This window comes from Sorex araneus, chromosome 2 (genome assembly GCF_027595985.1).
Source record: "Sorex araneus isolate mSorAra2 chromosome 2, mSorAra2.pri, whole genome shotgun sequence".
NCBI lineage: Eukaryota > Metazoa > Chordata > Mammalia > Eulipotyphla > Soricidae > Sorex > Sorex araneus.
In genome coordinates this window covers 126,652,052-126,667,684 of record NC_073303.1, presented here as the reverse complement: position 1 = coordinate 126,667,684, position 15,633 = coordinate 126,652,052, and the positions used below count along the sequence as shown (strand labels likewise).

General features: G+C 48.0%; 1 protein-coding gene across 1 annotated transcript in view; it reads right to left on the bottom strand.

Moving 5' to 3' along the window:
• Window positions 1–15,633, bottom strand: part of STK3 (serine/threonine kinase 3) — a 199,655-nt gene that overhangs the window by 141,829 nt on the left and 42,193 nt on the right. Inside the window, exon 5 of the mRNA XM_055129423.1 lies at window positions 251–415. Within this exon, the coding sequence (XP_054985398.1) occupies window positions 251–415 (165 nt within the window). The remainder of the gene's footprint in view (window positions 1–250; window positions 416–15,633) is intronic.

The window sequence follows — 15,633 nt, the reverse complement described above, 5'->3', positions numbered from 1 at the left end:
GTTATTAAAGGCAGTTCACTCATCAAAAAAAGGCTACAAAAGTGAAGCAATGTAGGCTTTGAGCATTTGAAACCGTTTCATATTCAAAGACTCCAATATTTTTCTTAATACTAAAATCATGGCCCTTTCTCCACAAGAACAATGAAGTTATGCACTTCTTTCCTTCCTCTCCCCCAAAGGGATCAAAATCTAATCAACACGCAAACCTAGACACAGAAACCCCAAGTGTCTGCAAAATTATTCTACTTACCGTAAGCTGACCGGCCACTCCAAAATCCGCCAATTTTGCGTGTCCTTCTGTATTAAGGAGAATGTTTCCCGCCTTTATATCTCTGTGGATTTTTCTCATAAAGTGTAAATATTCTAGTCCTTTCAAAGTGGATTTCAGGATCGTTGCAATTTCATCTTCTGTTAACTGGAGAGAAACATTTTAAGAACAAACTTGAAACTCGGCCATGGCCAGTTCTGAGGAGCCGTGTCTGGCGGGAACGAGGCTCCGTGTCAGGAAACCAGGAGACCCACGTCCCTGCCACAAAGCTCCTTTGCTCGCCTCCCTGCTGAAAGAACGATTCTCCTGTCCCTTTTCTCTCTGTGTCCCATGTCACTCCCGAGCTATGGTGCAGGAAACTCCCTCAGACGTGCACAATGACTAAAGCTATATCTTGTATTAAAGTTAGCTATTTGTAAGAAATAAAAACACAAGTTTTTTCAAAAAAACACAAGTTTTTTTCAGAAAAGAAGATAAAATAACAAGTGGTGTGGTGAGCAGGGAATCCTTGTACACTGGTGCTAAAAATGTAAATTTTCGCTGGAAAAAGCGGCACGGAGAGTGCTTGAAAAATCAAAGCCAGAAATTCCCTATTTCTGGGTGATGACACTAACAATGCAAACACATGACTGGGAAGAGGAACATGCACCCCTGTGTCCGTCACGAGGCCATGACCAAGAGCCCAGGCTTAGAACCTCTGACCGGTGTCCACTGACCGGCTCTGTGACCAAGAGCACACGACAGGCTGGCACAATAGAAACTGCTCGGCTCTTTCAAGATCCACGGCACGAGCGTGTCCTGGGTAAAGTGAGGCCGTGGGGGACTCCACTTCCACGTGAGAAATAAAGAAATGAGACCGAAGTAAAGCAAATAAAAACATACTAAGAACAGACACTAAGAACAAACTAGTGGGTCGACTGGTGGACGTGCAGATGTGAGGCCCGGCTTGACTTTCGACAGGAGACAGACCAAGAGCAGGAGGGGCAGGGGGAGCGGGGGAGGGCCAGCGAGCCAGGTCCTTGCTGTAAGGTGAAGGATGCAAAGTGGACCTTTAGAAATGTTCCTTTCCACAGGGGAGGAGTGGGGCCTTCTCCTTCCCCCCACCCCGATGGGACCACGAGGTGATGCCACATCCGGCCACCGTCTAATTAAGCTCCCACATGGCCATGATCCAGACACACACAAACGAACCTCGGACCCGAGCAACTTGCTGCAGCAATCTCTCTTCAGACCCTAATTACTAAAATTTTAGAATTCCTAGAGCCTGTAGCCGCTCTTGTGGCCGCACAACATTATATTGTATCCATAACAAGCAATACAAAACACATTGTCTAGTATTGCCTTTTAGGCAGGTATGAGTGGTGGTGGGACTGGTCTTGAAATATCGAAGGTAACCAAAGGAGAGATATAGAGTACTGTGCAAATTGTCTGCTACACAGGCAGGAGGAGGTTGGAATGGGGGAGGGGTTACTGGGGATTTTGGTGGTGGAAAACATGCACTGGTGAAGGGATCGGTGTTTGATGACTGTATAACCAAAGCTCAAACATGAAAGCTTTGTTATTGTATCTCACAGTGAATCAATAAAAAATATATATAAATAAAAAATAAAATAATTTTTTTAAAAAATGTCCCTTTTCACAGGCGGATTGCCAGCAGGCACACAACAAAATGCTCAGCATCACTTGTCATCAGAGAGTTCCAAACCAAGGTGACAGGGAGATACATCTAACACCGATGAGAATGGCACGCAGCAAAAACAGCAGGGATGATCTGTGTGGGCAGGGATGTGGTGAAAAAGGGACTCTCATCCACTGCCGGTGGGAATGCTGTCTGCTGCAGCCCCTGTGGAAAACAGTAGGGAGAGTTCCCAGTCAACTTGGAATGGAACTGCCGTATGACCCAGCAATTCCACTTTTAGGCACCTACCCACAAGACATAAAAACACTCACGCAAAAGGACATACGTACATCAGTATTCATCGCCATATTCAGTAAAATAGCTAAGATATTGCTAGGTACTAGGCACTCAATGAAAGATAAAAGGATTTTGAAGATGTGTTATATACACAACAATGGAATACCACTCAGCTGCGAGGAACAGTGAAATCATGAGATTTGCTCCAACAGAGCTGACACTGCAAGATACCATGTTGAACAAAGTAAGCCAGAAGAAAGACAAACACAGGATGGTCTCGCTTACCTGTGGAATATAGAACACTGGATGAGGAAATGTACTCTAGTCAAAGGGGGGTGCCTCAATCACCCTTGACCCCAGTGTTTAGAGAGGAGCCAGATAGGGAAGGAAAGAAATCAAGGGTGGGGCTGGGGGTGGGGGAAGAGAACAAGAAGAAAGGGCTGCACAGGCTTCAGGGCTTCGGTTATAGCTGTGATGTGAGTGAGGGGTGCAGCCATAGACTCAGACAGACTCCACAGAGCTGAAAACTCGAGATCTCAGCAGTAACCATGGAACTTGGTAACATGTCTGTCAAGGTCACAGGTGGGGGCGGGGTGGGGTGGGAGGGAATCTGGGAACACTGGTGGAGGAGAGCTGACACTGGTGGAGGGACTGGCATTGAATTATATGCCTAAAACTCAACTGTCAGTAACTATAAATCATGGCTCTTTAATAATTTTTTTAAAGATATTGCTGTACCATCCTAAAAAAAAAAAAAAGGAAGAGAAAAGAAAAGAAATGTCCCCTTTCTCATCCCTCTGTTGCTACTATTTTGGTGGTGGTGGGCGGGGAGGTCACCCATGCTGGCTGTGGACATACTAGGGTGAAGGCAAGTGCCCAGCTCCACGCCTGCGCACTGGCCATGGCACCCCAGGGACCACACACTGTGTTGTGGCACACTGTACCTGCAGCTGCAAAAGGGCTGAAAGCTGCCCCCAAGCCAACCTATGAGTCCTACAGAGAAAGGAGTGTCCCGACCAACTCGACGGGAAAGGGAGAAACAGCTCACAGAACTAAAGGGAAAGCTGGCCTTCAGCATGGAAAATATTCGTCCCCACTAAAGAAAAGCAAATCGAAGCAATGAGGTATCGATTATAATGTTATCACATATGGCTCCCAGCATAACGAGATTCTTGAGGGTAGCAGCCGAGGAAGGCAGAGACAGAAAGTGAAAAGCATGTGTAAAAATGACCGAAGAATGCACGGGGCTGCCTCGAGTGCCCCAGACAGCACTGCTCACGGGAAACACTCTCTGGGCACGGCATCGCATTACAACCTCGCATGTAACGGCATGGGGTTCCAATCTCCGCATGAAAGACAGACTATAAATTCATAAACTATGATCAAAAGCACATTCAAGGTGGAAGGAAATTACAGTGAAAGCAATTAATTAGGAAAGAAAAGAGGAAGTGGTATTACAATTAGGCTCTGAGAAAGAAAAGCAGTTTACCATCAGGAGAAAGGAGAGATGACCCCGAGTAACCGAAATAGAATCGCCATGAACTCAGAAATCAAGCAAAGCTCATTTTCCTGCCTTCCATTCAGATGAGAAAAAGCTGTGAAGAGTGATGTGGACTGAATTTCAGCCTTATCGGCACTGAAATCAGGTCAATCCAGCACATTTGGAATAAAAGTCCCACTGGCCCCTTAAATGTCAAGGGCCTCGAGGAGGGAGCATTAGAAAGAGCCCGAGCTCTCTCTAGGGAATCCAGTCTGAGTCACCGGAGGTTGAGGCAAGGCAGGGGGAGCGGTGATGACTGGGAGACACCTGGCAGATGGTTGTTCCCTGCCCTGGGGAGGCAAACGGGCCTTTTGGTAAGAAGGAAAGGAAACTGCAGGGAAGAACAGAGGGCGTTCACAATTATCTTTCTAGTTTTGTTTTCGATCTTTCAACATTTTCACAAATCCCACTTGCACATCAGCATAGCCAGTCATCAAACATGGGGCGATGCGCATGTGGCAACACACAGAAACTCGAAACACGACAAGAAATTTAAAGTGAGATGAACACTCATCGAGAGAGGACTTTGTGTGAGGATTTAATGAGCTCCTCAACACATTATACGTTTCATTTTTGTCGGGCCGATGGAGCAAGGCCCCTTTAAGTCACCTGAATTGCTTAAATTCACTTGAATTTTAGACTCTTTTTAAAAAATGTTATTTAGAGGGGATTTTCCAATGCCATGCTCTTTCTTCTAGCGGGGTTTGTTTTGCCTTTTGGTTTGAAGCCTTACCCGGCAGTGCTCAGGGCTGACTCCTGGTTCTAAGCTCAGGGATCACTCCTGGCAATGCTCCAGGGACCGTATGTGGTGGCGGGGACTGAACCAGGATCCTGAGCATGCAACACCAGCACCTTAACCCCAGGACTATCTCTCTGGTCCATAGTCCATTGTTGTTGAACCAAGGGTCAAAAGGAGATTAATAAATGATCAACGAGACAGTCAGCAGTCAGAGCTGGAAGTAAGACTTTGACAGCTGAGCTAACACAGTAAAAGACACAAGGCTACATCTGCTTCCCATACTTGTATGAATTCACTGGCAAATTTTAAAAGACTCTCATTGTATAAAAACAAAAAAGATGGCTTTGATAGGCTTTAGTCCTCTGGTTACTTTTGTTTTGAGAGTCATGTGACTCATCATAATATGATACATTTAATATGTCACTGTCTAGATGGTTTTCATAAAAGTGCACCCACAGCTTGTCCCTAGGGCATACAGCAGCCTGTAGGAAAATGTGCAAACTGCCTTAAATGGCTTTTTGTCAGTAAAAACAAACTCAGCGGAGGTTCTACAAGTGCCTCTAAACTTTAAAAATCCAAGTTGTCTGTAAAAAAAATTATCTTTGATCATCTTACCTAAACTTAGCTTCTTGAAAAACTTATGCATATAAAATGCATTGATTCTATATTTAATTCTGAATTAGATGTTAAGGATAGCAAAAGTGAGACACAACCCTCCACCCCCTTTCAAACACCTTCACAGGTTTCATTACAAAATTTTTATGCGTCACAAAGTCTCAGCATGCAGCAGACAGACTCGCTGGGGCAGCGCCACTGTCGTGTGGCTCGGATCAGATCCCACCTCGTCCAAACGCATCCATTCTGAGTCTGGGTTGACCCGCCCAGGGACGGCGGCAACCCCAGCAGCGTGGGGAGCTTTTCCTGAGCCGGCCACCCTCACCACTACCCCGCGCTTCATTCACACAGAGCCACGGAAGGCCGGTGCCACCGAGACCACCACGGAGCCCAGCCCCCCTGCCATGGGCCTGGTCAAACTGAGTGGAACAGGCCACATTAGGTGATGGCTCCATGACAGGTGTGGCTGCAGGAACAGCTGCCCGTGTGGATGAAGCCTCAGGATCAGCCCTCATAAGTAAAATTCAAACCCTGGGACTGAACCTTGGGGGCCAGAAATATGCGCTGATTCCCGCTGGCCTCGACAACCTCACCACCTCACTACCAGTCCAGGAAGACTTCATGGAAGGGGTGACTCTGGAGCCAACTCTTACAGCATGAACAAGGGAGGGTTCAGGAGACCAACAGGGAAGGAAAGACCAGTCCAGGCAAATGCACGGGGGCCAGTGAGGGGCTCCTGGTGCCAGAAGTTCTGTGCGGGAATGGTAAGGCTGCAGAGGCAGTGGCGGGCCTGACACTGCTGCAGATACTCACTACATTTCAGCGTGGGTTTAGTCGGGGAGGGGCTTTCCACTAGGCAGTGCTGGCCAGGTGGTGAGGTGCCTCGGGGAGCCGTGACAAGACAGGTGGGCTGGGACCACCAGGCCTGTATGTGGCGATGCCGGGGAGGGGGGAGGAGCCTGAACTTGGTCCCATGGACTGGAGCAGCACGTGGGAAGATGGTGCTTCCAGGAAGAAAAAGGTCGCAGCAGACTCCGAGCAGCCCCGACGGTGGGGGCAGGAAGCACTCGGGCAGCTGGCTGGTATGGACCCTGCTGGAAAACCCCCATGGGATTCAGAATGAGCATTTACAGCTGATTAGACAAAACTGGGCCCGGCACAGACCAGGCCACTGGAGCACAGGCACGGATGCGAGGGGGTGTGGACGGCAAAGCCCACACTTGGGATTCAAGTGAACAGGCTCAGCACCAGCAACACCGTCTATGGCTTAGGGGGCCCTCCCAAGCCCCCAAACATGGCTACTAAAAACACGTGGTGGGCTGAGGAGATGGCTCAAAGGGCGGGAGCATGAACTCTGCATGCAAAAGCCCTGGCTTGGCTCCCCAGCACCGCACCGTACCCCAAGCATCACACGAAGCAGCCCCACGGGGCCGGAGGGATCACAGTGGGCAGGGCACTTGCCTTGCGTGGAGCCCCGGCACCCTGCACGGTCACCTGAGCCCTGCCAGAAGAGATTCCTTGGGAGGGTGGGTGGTAAAGGAGGAGGAGGAAGAGGAGGAGAAGGAGGAGGAGGAAGAGGAGGAGGAGGAAGAAAAGGAGAAGGAGGAGGAAGAGGAGAAGGAGGAGGAGGAAGAGGAGGAAGGGGAGCAGGAAGAAGAAGAGGAGGAGGAGGAGGAGAAGAAGGGGAGGAGGAGAAAGAGGAGAAAGATGAGGAAGAGAAGGAAGAAGAGGAAGAGAAGGAGGAGGAGGAAGAGGAGGAAGGGGAGCAGGAAGAAGAAGAGGAGGAGGAGGAGGAGAAGAAGGGGAGGAGGAGAAAGAGGAGAAAGATGAGGAAGAGAAGGAAGAAGAGGAAGAGAAGGAGGAGGAGGAAGAGAAGGAAGAGGGAAAGAAGGGAGAGGAGGAGGAGTAGGACGACAAAGAGAAGGACACCCAGACCAGACCACCAGTGGGTATGACTCAACAACGGCAACAAAAACTTGCCTATTTCATTGCTCAAAATAAATCCAATGACCATACAAACTATGCTAACACAGATGTATGAAAGCTTCCTGCAGCTTTGATCACAACAACAAGAACCAAAACCAAGAAGTTGAAATTACTGTATGCCAAGTACTGAAATCTCCCCCGTGCAGGGACACAGGCCGAGACCCTGGCAGGGCACCGCATCTTGGATGGAGGGGAGTTTCTAAGACAGGCAGAGCAGGCCGGGAAGAGCTCTGAGGGGTGGGGCGCAGGCCTGGCATGCACAGGCTTGGGCCTACCCAGGCACTACCCAGTGCCAGCCCAAACCCAGACCACGAGTTCTGTGCCAGCCAGAACTCCTCAGACCCAGAGCACAGCACAGGGTGCCTCCGACACACCAAGTGGGGGCAGGTGCGAACACGGCAAGTGAGACAAAACCCACATCTCCACTGAAAAAAATCCCACAGGAAACATTTCCTGATGCCACTCCAGGAAGGAAGACTGAGGCGGGGCTGCACAGTGGGGTTTTACAAAGTGCCTGTTCTCCTCAGAATCACGTTTCTGTCAGTAAAAGGAGGAGGAACCAACCCGTTCGGGTTACAAGAATAAGAGGAACTGTTGGCAAGCAGAAATTTAAAGCTCTCCTTCAAAGCATTAAGAGTCCAGACAATCCCCTTAAGAACTGTTACAAACTCAGGGCTGTGTGACTTCAGTCATGAAAGAGCCATGAGGGTCTGAACAGGACTTCACAGGTGACAAACGCGAGCCTCCTCACAAGGAAACACTGAGGTAGGCAGGAGTAGAAGTCCGATATGGGTCTGTTTTAGGATTAGGCAACGGGGTTTAGCATGTAGCCTGGCATCACCGTGGGAGTCAGCCTCAACCCTCCAACTGCACCTCACGGCCCACCCCCTCCCCCAACACACACACACACACACACACACACACACACACACACACACACACACACACACACACACACACACACACCCGAGGTGCTCTGGGCCAGGCCCATGACAGGGAGGGACGTCCAGAAGAGAAATGTATGGTGAGGTGAAGGTGGGCCCAGTTGACAAAAATGAAACAAGATGGGGAGAACCGCCAAGAACAACAGCGAAAGTGAAGACAGGGCGGCTCCCCGGCCAGGGAGGCCTCGGAGGCACCATCTTGTCAGGTGGGAAACGCATAGAGGAAAGTGTTGCTGATGGAACCCGAAGTCAGGGGAGAGGTAATGGAGCGTGAGGAGCGAGCTGTGGCTAATCCCGGATTAGCCTTCCAGGGCTCAGTCCTGCGTTGCACACGCAGGTTCCAGTGGTGGCTCAGAATGCTGAGAGGCAAGGGACAAACTGACCGGGGATGTGAGAAGGTGAGAAGGCGTCCTCCTGAGCTGAGGGAGGCGTGTTCTCCTCAGGCTCCTGAAGGACCTCCCTCGGGCCGAGCAGACCGGGGCACCACTGCTGCCACGAGCATCTGGCCACGCTGGTTGCTCAGGGACCCGGGGTCTTGGGCGCTGCTGCTACACCCTACTGACTCCCACCGAGTGTTCACAGTGGGAGCGGGAGACCCCCTGAGGGAAGGCCCATGAGTCTTCCCCCAACACCCATACGTTTTGCTTTGATGTGATTTTGGGTTTGGTGAACCAAGAACTGAAACAGGCGCGGCCTACTGGGAGCTGCTAGCAGACCCCAGGGGGCAGGGGGGACCTTCCTGGGAGGATGGTGGACGGTCTGCAATTAGCACACGGCCCAGACTGAACTGCAGGAGGCCTCTGAGGCTGCTCAAAGTGCTGAGCCTGAACAAAAGGCGTGTGGCCCCTGCACGCTGGAGCCGGACCGGTGCTCCAGAGGCACCAGAGAGGCTCACAGCAGCCGCACCTTCACCGGCGCTGCCTGATGCACGGTCGTGATTAATCTACAATTAGAGATCTCTAGAAGACAAGGCAAATGCCGGTTTCCATTCACCTCTCTATAGCCTGTATGGTGAAACCACACAACCGTGATTAAAAAAAGAAAAAGAAAAAGACTGAGGCAAACTTGAGTTAAGCAGCAGCCTCAGAGATACTACATCTCCCAAGCACTACTTAGGTTTACACAGAGGACTCAGCCTGAACATCCAACATGGCTCAGATTCCAACGTTTTTATGGCCCAAACTTCTCCCCCCACCCAGCCCTTACTCCTTCCCTCTGTGCTCCGTGGGGCTCTTAGGGCGAGCAGGAGGCAGAGCAGCCTAGTAACCTTCCCAGCCCGCCCCACTCTGCAATATCCCACCCAAAAAAGAGGCTCTGGAGTATAAAATCACTAAGGGTTTCAATTGTAAAAAAAAAAAAAATCTGCCGGCATTCTTCCAGAAAAACGCAAATCTGCTCAACACAAAGTACATACATTAGGAAACATAACTAGAATATTTTAGCCATTATTATACACAAAAGGGCAGAGAGAGGTTGGCTTTCACAAAATCTGGATTGCAGATGTCTGGCAGAAAATAAATAAAAAAAGATTAATAATCTATCACAAAGGCCCACAGCCCATGATTTGAAATGAAAGCTTTCACTACTTACACCATATGTAAATATACATATATATGTGCTGCTTATAATCCCTTGATCTGAACGGGGAGAGAACTGATACTCTACTGTGAAAATGGTCAGTGGGCAGACACTTTAATGTCCCTGCCCACATGAAAAGATTCCTGAAAAAGAGATCAGAAGACAACAGCAAAGCGCTCACTATATATACGAAGCTGTAAATCCTGTCGGAACCAGTATCCATTACACAAAGGGGGGCAAGCACCCAGGCGAGGGTGAAGAAAGCTGAACACGAATCCGTCGGCTCGCACTAGCGGCGGCTGGCAGACTCCCTGGGCACAGAAGCGTTTGGGGGTGGGGGGTTCAGAAATCCACCCAGATCACCAGATGTCCACAATTAACAATGAAATATTATCGAACTTTGAAGCTCCAAATAAACCTTAAACCAATAATAAGTGCTTGAGGCAGTACATCATTAACATCAAGGCAAAACACTTTTTTTTTAAAAGTATGACACATTTCAAAACACTTACTAAAAAGCTATCATGTGCATGGCATGAACTCTCGGGGCACGAAGATGAAAGAGCCCAGTGCGTCGGGAAGAGCCTCCTCTCTGTGCATCCCTACAGCTGGGAGCACTGTCTCAGGGGAGCTTCACCTACATCAACCCGAAGATTCAGAAAACTGATGGTGGGGGGCAGGGGGTGTCTCCAAATCACCACCACCAGTTTTGTACAAGAATCCACCCCACAGACCCCTCCCCCAAGGACAACCCCAAGCACTGAACCTGGAGTAATCCCTGAGTACTGCCAGGTGTGTTTCCCCCACCCCCACCCCAAAAGTACCAGTGGTAAATGCGGGGTTTCTGCCCATGGTTCCCGAGTGCTCCGTAAATCTCCTCCAGACACTCCTGCTAGGGGATACTCACTGGCAAACACCTTCACAGGAGTAAGTGAGGTGACAGGACCCGGCTGCCAAGAGCCACTGTAAATACACACAGGGCTTGGCCTTGCTCCACAGACTCATAAATAAATATCAAAAGAGATCAACAAGCCACAGAAAATATTTTCGGACACCTGTGCATGGCTGAGACATCCAGGACACCCCAGGATGGGGCGGGCCAGCCCAGCGCCTACCCAAATAGAACCCGAGCAGTCGCTCGCTCACTCCCATACTCCAAAACTGCCACCATACCCCCAGCTGGGCTGTGAGCTCAGGACTGGGTGTTTGACGCGTGCGTTTGGTGGCCGAGAACTGCTTCCCCAGGCCTCCCCAGCAGAGGACAAAGAGACAGGGAACCCACAGATAGATGCAAAAATCACCCATTTATTGCAGAGCTGTAAGCATCTGAGGGGGTTCAAGGTATAGGACTTCACGTAAGTGTAATTGATTATTTACAGAGGTGAAGCATTTCAGTGGAGACAATTCTCTTGGGATTAACTAAGGAGGCACTCTGTCTCCCAAGGACATCTACATTGTTTTTCTCATTCCTTTTAGTTGTATATATTAAACAATTAAATTTACTTCTCAATACTTGGAGTAAGAGATAGAGATTCCAAAACAGTTCTCTGGGCTCTGAGGGCAAGCAAGGCTTTTACTGTAAATCCCAGACGATTTAGTTTTTCCTACCCCATGGGCGTCCTGTCTCTTAAGTCAGAAGAGCTTGCACCAAGACTATGCATTTATGCTTTCTAGACTGTCCCATTTCAATGCTGAGATAACTTTGCCACTCACCCCAGGTTCATCCAAATCCCACCGTAAGGACCCCCCCTTTTGAGAGTGTTAAGAACTATGGCAACCGAACCCTGAGTCAAGTAATTATGAAAGATGCCCAAGAGTAGACATATTTCAGAATTAATCGACTCCCAAATATTAGGAGCACAGCATTAACGATTTTTCTGTGTTTAAGCAAAGAATACTGCTCTACAGTAAATATGAAAAGACTATAGGGGAAATAGAAAAGTAATTCACTACAAAGTCCAGAGTTACCAGACTTAAAAGTAACCAAGACTGACCTGGGGAATTGTGACAAGAGGTAAAACACAAAGGAAAGGTTAAAGATAAACTCAGGGGATTAGAGGTGCTCACAGGAGCACTGTAAATTTCTCTTGGGGGAGGAAAAGGGGCAATTGACTGATAAAGCCTAAAGTACTTAGGTTAGTATCCAACACCAGACACCATCATCTCAGGATGAGCCTCACTGAAAATTAAGTGAAAATTCAGCCAAAAATTCAGGCATGTGGGTTTTGTGACTGAAACTTCAAGCTTTCTTGGAGTCGGGTTGGGCTATCTCCCCCTATCTACCTGTACTTCTGGAAGCCCTAGCAGGCACATCCACACACCAAAGTCACCACCCAGTCAACATGAACTCCAGCTGGACCACTTCCTTAAAAATTCCGAATTTGCTGGAACACACTGCTGCATTTGTGGTCATACAACCTCTCAAACTCCACAACACCGATTAAACCAGCAACAGAACACCAGATTGGAATGGGAGGTAACGTAGAAGGCAACCATTCTCAGTTAACAAAACACACAGAAGGTTTAACCTGTAACAACATTTTTGTAATTCCTAATACAAGGATTTAATGTTTCCATCGTAAAACACTGCATTTTACTTTTATTTTCCTCTGAGGAAACATTTTTTCAATCATTCTGTTAGTAAATTATTAATAACAAGCAATATGAAATAAATTATTGAGGGCCTGCTATGGGGGCAGGATTAAAGGGTGGCTGGGTAAACTGGAGACAATGGTGGTGGGATTGGTGTTGGAATATTAGATACCTGCAACAAATTGAACAACCTTGTAAACCCAGGGTTTTATATAAAGTGTAGGGGAAAAATTTACATAGGTAGACTTTACCTATTTCATATAAACTCCACAATATATTAACACAGAATTGCTTTAAAAGTTTTATTAATGACAGGTAGACACAATTACTACCATAATAAGATCCAACTATAAATAAAATTTAATATAATTACCTTAGATTCAGAGTTGAAATCTTATATATGTAAATGAGTAGGCATTTTATTATACTGTATTAAATGGTTTTAATTTTCCTTTTTAAGTGGATTTTATTAAAAACACCGTGATTTACGAAGTTGTTAATTACAGAGTTGCTTCAAACATCTAGTGTTCCAACACTGCCAGTGCGACCTTCCCTCCACCAATATCCTGGATTTCCCTCTCAAAACCATGTGCCACCTTAGGCACATAAAAATGATTTTCTCTTATATATAGGTCAAAATCATACAACAATCACAAGTTGGCTCTTACTGATTTATATTCTGATCATGCTACTTACCATTTCTTAAAGGTTTTTGGAATAAGCAATAGAAAGTTAATTTGTTATGTGTCGTAGGGGGCAGGTTGGGATTGGGAGGGAAACGGGGTATTGGTGGAGGGACGGTCACAGTGGAGGTGTTGGAACAACTCAATGCTTGAAACACCTGCATAACGAACAGCTTTGTAAGTTGTGGTGTTTTTAATAAGAATTTTGAAAATCACACATGGTTTTTGGTGGGCCGGGTGCCACCAGGGTCCCCGTGCATCCCTGGAATTGACCCCCAAAGTGCTGAGCGAGTAGTTACCTATGAGCAGCCACTGGCACCAAAACCAAATTAATATGTAAATTTTTCCCCTACACTTTATACAAAACCCTGGGTTTACAAGGCTGTTCAATTTGTTGCAGGTATCTAGTATTCCAACACCAATCCCACAGACAAATAAACTACCTGTGTGGGCTCTCCCCGCTAAAACCCAGCCCCTGGCCCTCTCGCTCTCACACACACGTGTCCCCCCACTTCGAGAGGAGCAGCCTTGCCATGGGCAAAGCTGATCCGAAGCGAAACTGTAATCCAGAGGAAACAGGAGGCAACTGAGGAAACAGAAACAACCCTTTAAAACATGTATTATTCCTCGGGCAACCAGAAAAGCTTTTGCATTCACCTCTCAGCCTCAAGATATTAGGGGAAAAACAATACTCACAAGTGAAAAACTAAAATGCAACTTCTGAAAAAATTAAAACGTTGAAGACAAGAGTGATACAGAGGGAAGGGCAACCAGGGTTCAATCCTGGTATCCCATAGGGTCCCCCGAGCCTGCCAGGAGTGACCCCTGAGCGCAGAGCCAGGAGTAACCCCTGGGCACTGCCGCCAACACCTCACCCACCCCCAAGAAAAAGAAAAAGAATGTTAGTTCAGAAGACTCTGAAGGTAACTTCCTCCCCTCCTCCACTGCAGACCATAAAACAGAAAATGTGGCAATAAAATACAATGCAATACAATTCGGAAGAGCCACCATACAATGAAGAAAATAACAGTCTCTGAAATGGAAGACTGTTTCCTCGAAACACGAGGTGTGGGCAGTGAATGAAGACGTCTCACACCACATTAGGCGCCGCCTTGTGGGATATCCTGCTCTGTGCGTGCAATGTCATAGCAAAGGAGGTCTAAAGAGGGGCAGAGAGTGGGGAAAAACCCTACCAATAAGAGTCCAGTAGGCCTAGGCTGTGATGGCGACACACAAAGTCACAGAGATAAGTGCGCAGAAACCATAGGGACACTGGTCACAAACAGTCTCTGCTGACCATCAACCGAGCAGGAGAGCCAAGTAAAGGCACTTTCACACAGACAAGGATGCAAACACGTGAGTCCTTAGGTGAGGAAGATGGTCGGGAAAGAATACAAAAGTGGGGGAAAGGATGGAGACAGACAAGAAAACGGTGGCACTGACCCAGGATTCCAGTGACAAGAAACTCCAAGGACGCAGTAGTACTGCAGACCTGGAAAGCTCCGAGCCCCCATTAGAAACAGGAACCAGGAAACACCCAGGAATGTCCTTCGCAAGGGAATGACACACATCGCAGAGACAGATAAAATGAGTCAGAGGCGAGGAGACATTTAGCCAAATGTTAAAGACCGGATATGCTCTTTCTCTGGATGTGAATGAACAAGAAAAAGCTCCAGGAAAAGAAACAAACAAAAATCAGACACCATCGTGATCCCAACACGGATCCACCTGGCTAAAATCTGGCAGTAAGCCTGGGCTACCAAACACACATGAGACATGTGAATCCCAGTGACTCTGAGGCCAAGACCCCCAGCTCTCCCTCAGGTGACACTGACTTTTGGGCACCCAAGTGTCACTTGGGATGTCATGGTCCGTCCCCCTCTCCCCAATGGCCCTGGCCCTGTCTTCTCTGCCTCATTCTTTCCTTCCGAAACTTCTGCTGAGCGTGCAAGCACGCTGTGGTAGGTGCGGACGGAGATAGAACAGAGACTCAGGGAGACCAGCTGGCTCTGTGGGCCCCGGATGGATGCCAGGAGTGGACCCTGCCTCCGAGTGTCCTGTGAGGCGTCTGACCTTCCACAGTGGCCCGCGTGCTTCCGGCCTGCTGTGTGAGAATTCTGAACTACAGGGGTGCTGAGCCCTGCCCTGGGCCTTCCACCCACCTCAAGGCATGTGTAAACAGTCCCCACAGCACCGCCTGGGCCCACAACAACAAATGGGGGGAGGTAAGGGGGCAGGTAAGGAACGGCGCTGTGGGGGTGCAGGGGGGCACAGCGGGCAAACGCTGCTTCCGCTCTCACAGAGGAGGGAGGCCCAGCCTGGCCGTCAGTCCAGGCATTGGCTCGGATCGTAAAAGCAGTCTGTGGAAGAGCCAAAATTAAAATCCTATAGTGCGAGGCTGAATTAAAGTAAGTGGTCAAATCAGAATATGGCCACAATGGGAGAGAGTAGCCTCAGGCATTTTCTCAGAACATTCGCAGTGTACAATAAATGTCTAAGACATAGACTCTATTTCTTCCATATGTCAGGACATAGCTTTTATGTCAGCAATTACGTAAAGATCATTTTGAATGTCTCTAATCAAAAAATATAATCTATCTTTTAAAAGCTTAAATTTCACAGAATTGTCTATTTCTACTTTATAGTGTAGAATACCTGAAATGCATAAATGATTGGAGATGTGAAAGAAGTTTAATAAAAAAACATTCTTTTTTTTTTGGAAACAGATCCTCACAAAGCTTCAAAACAGTCCTATTAATATTTTATTTTCATA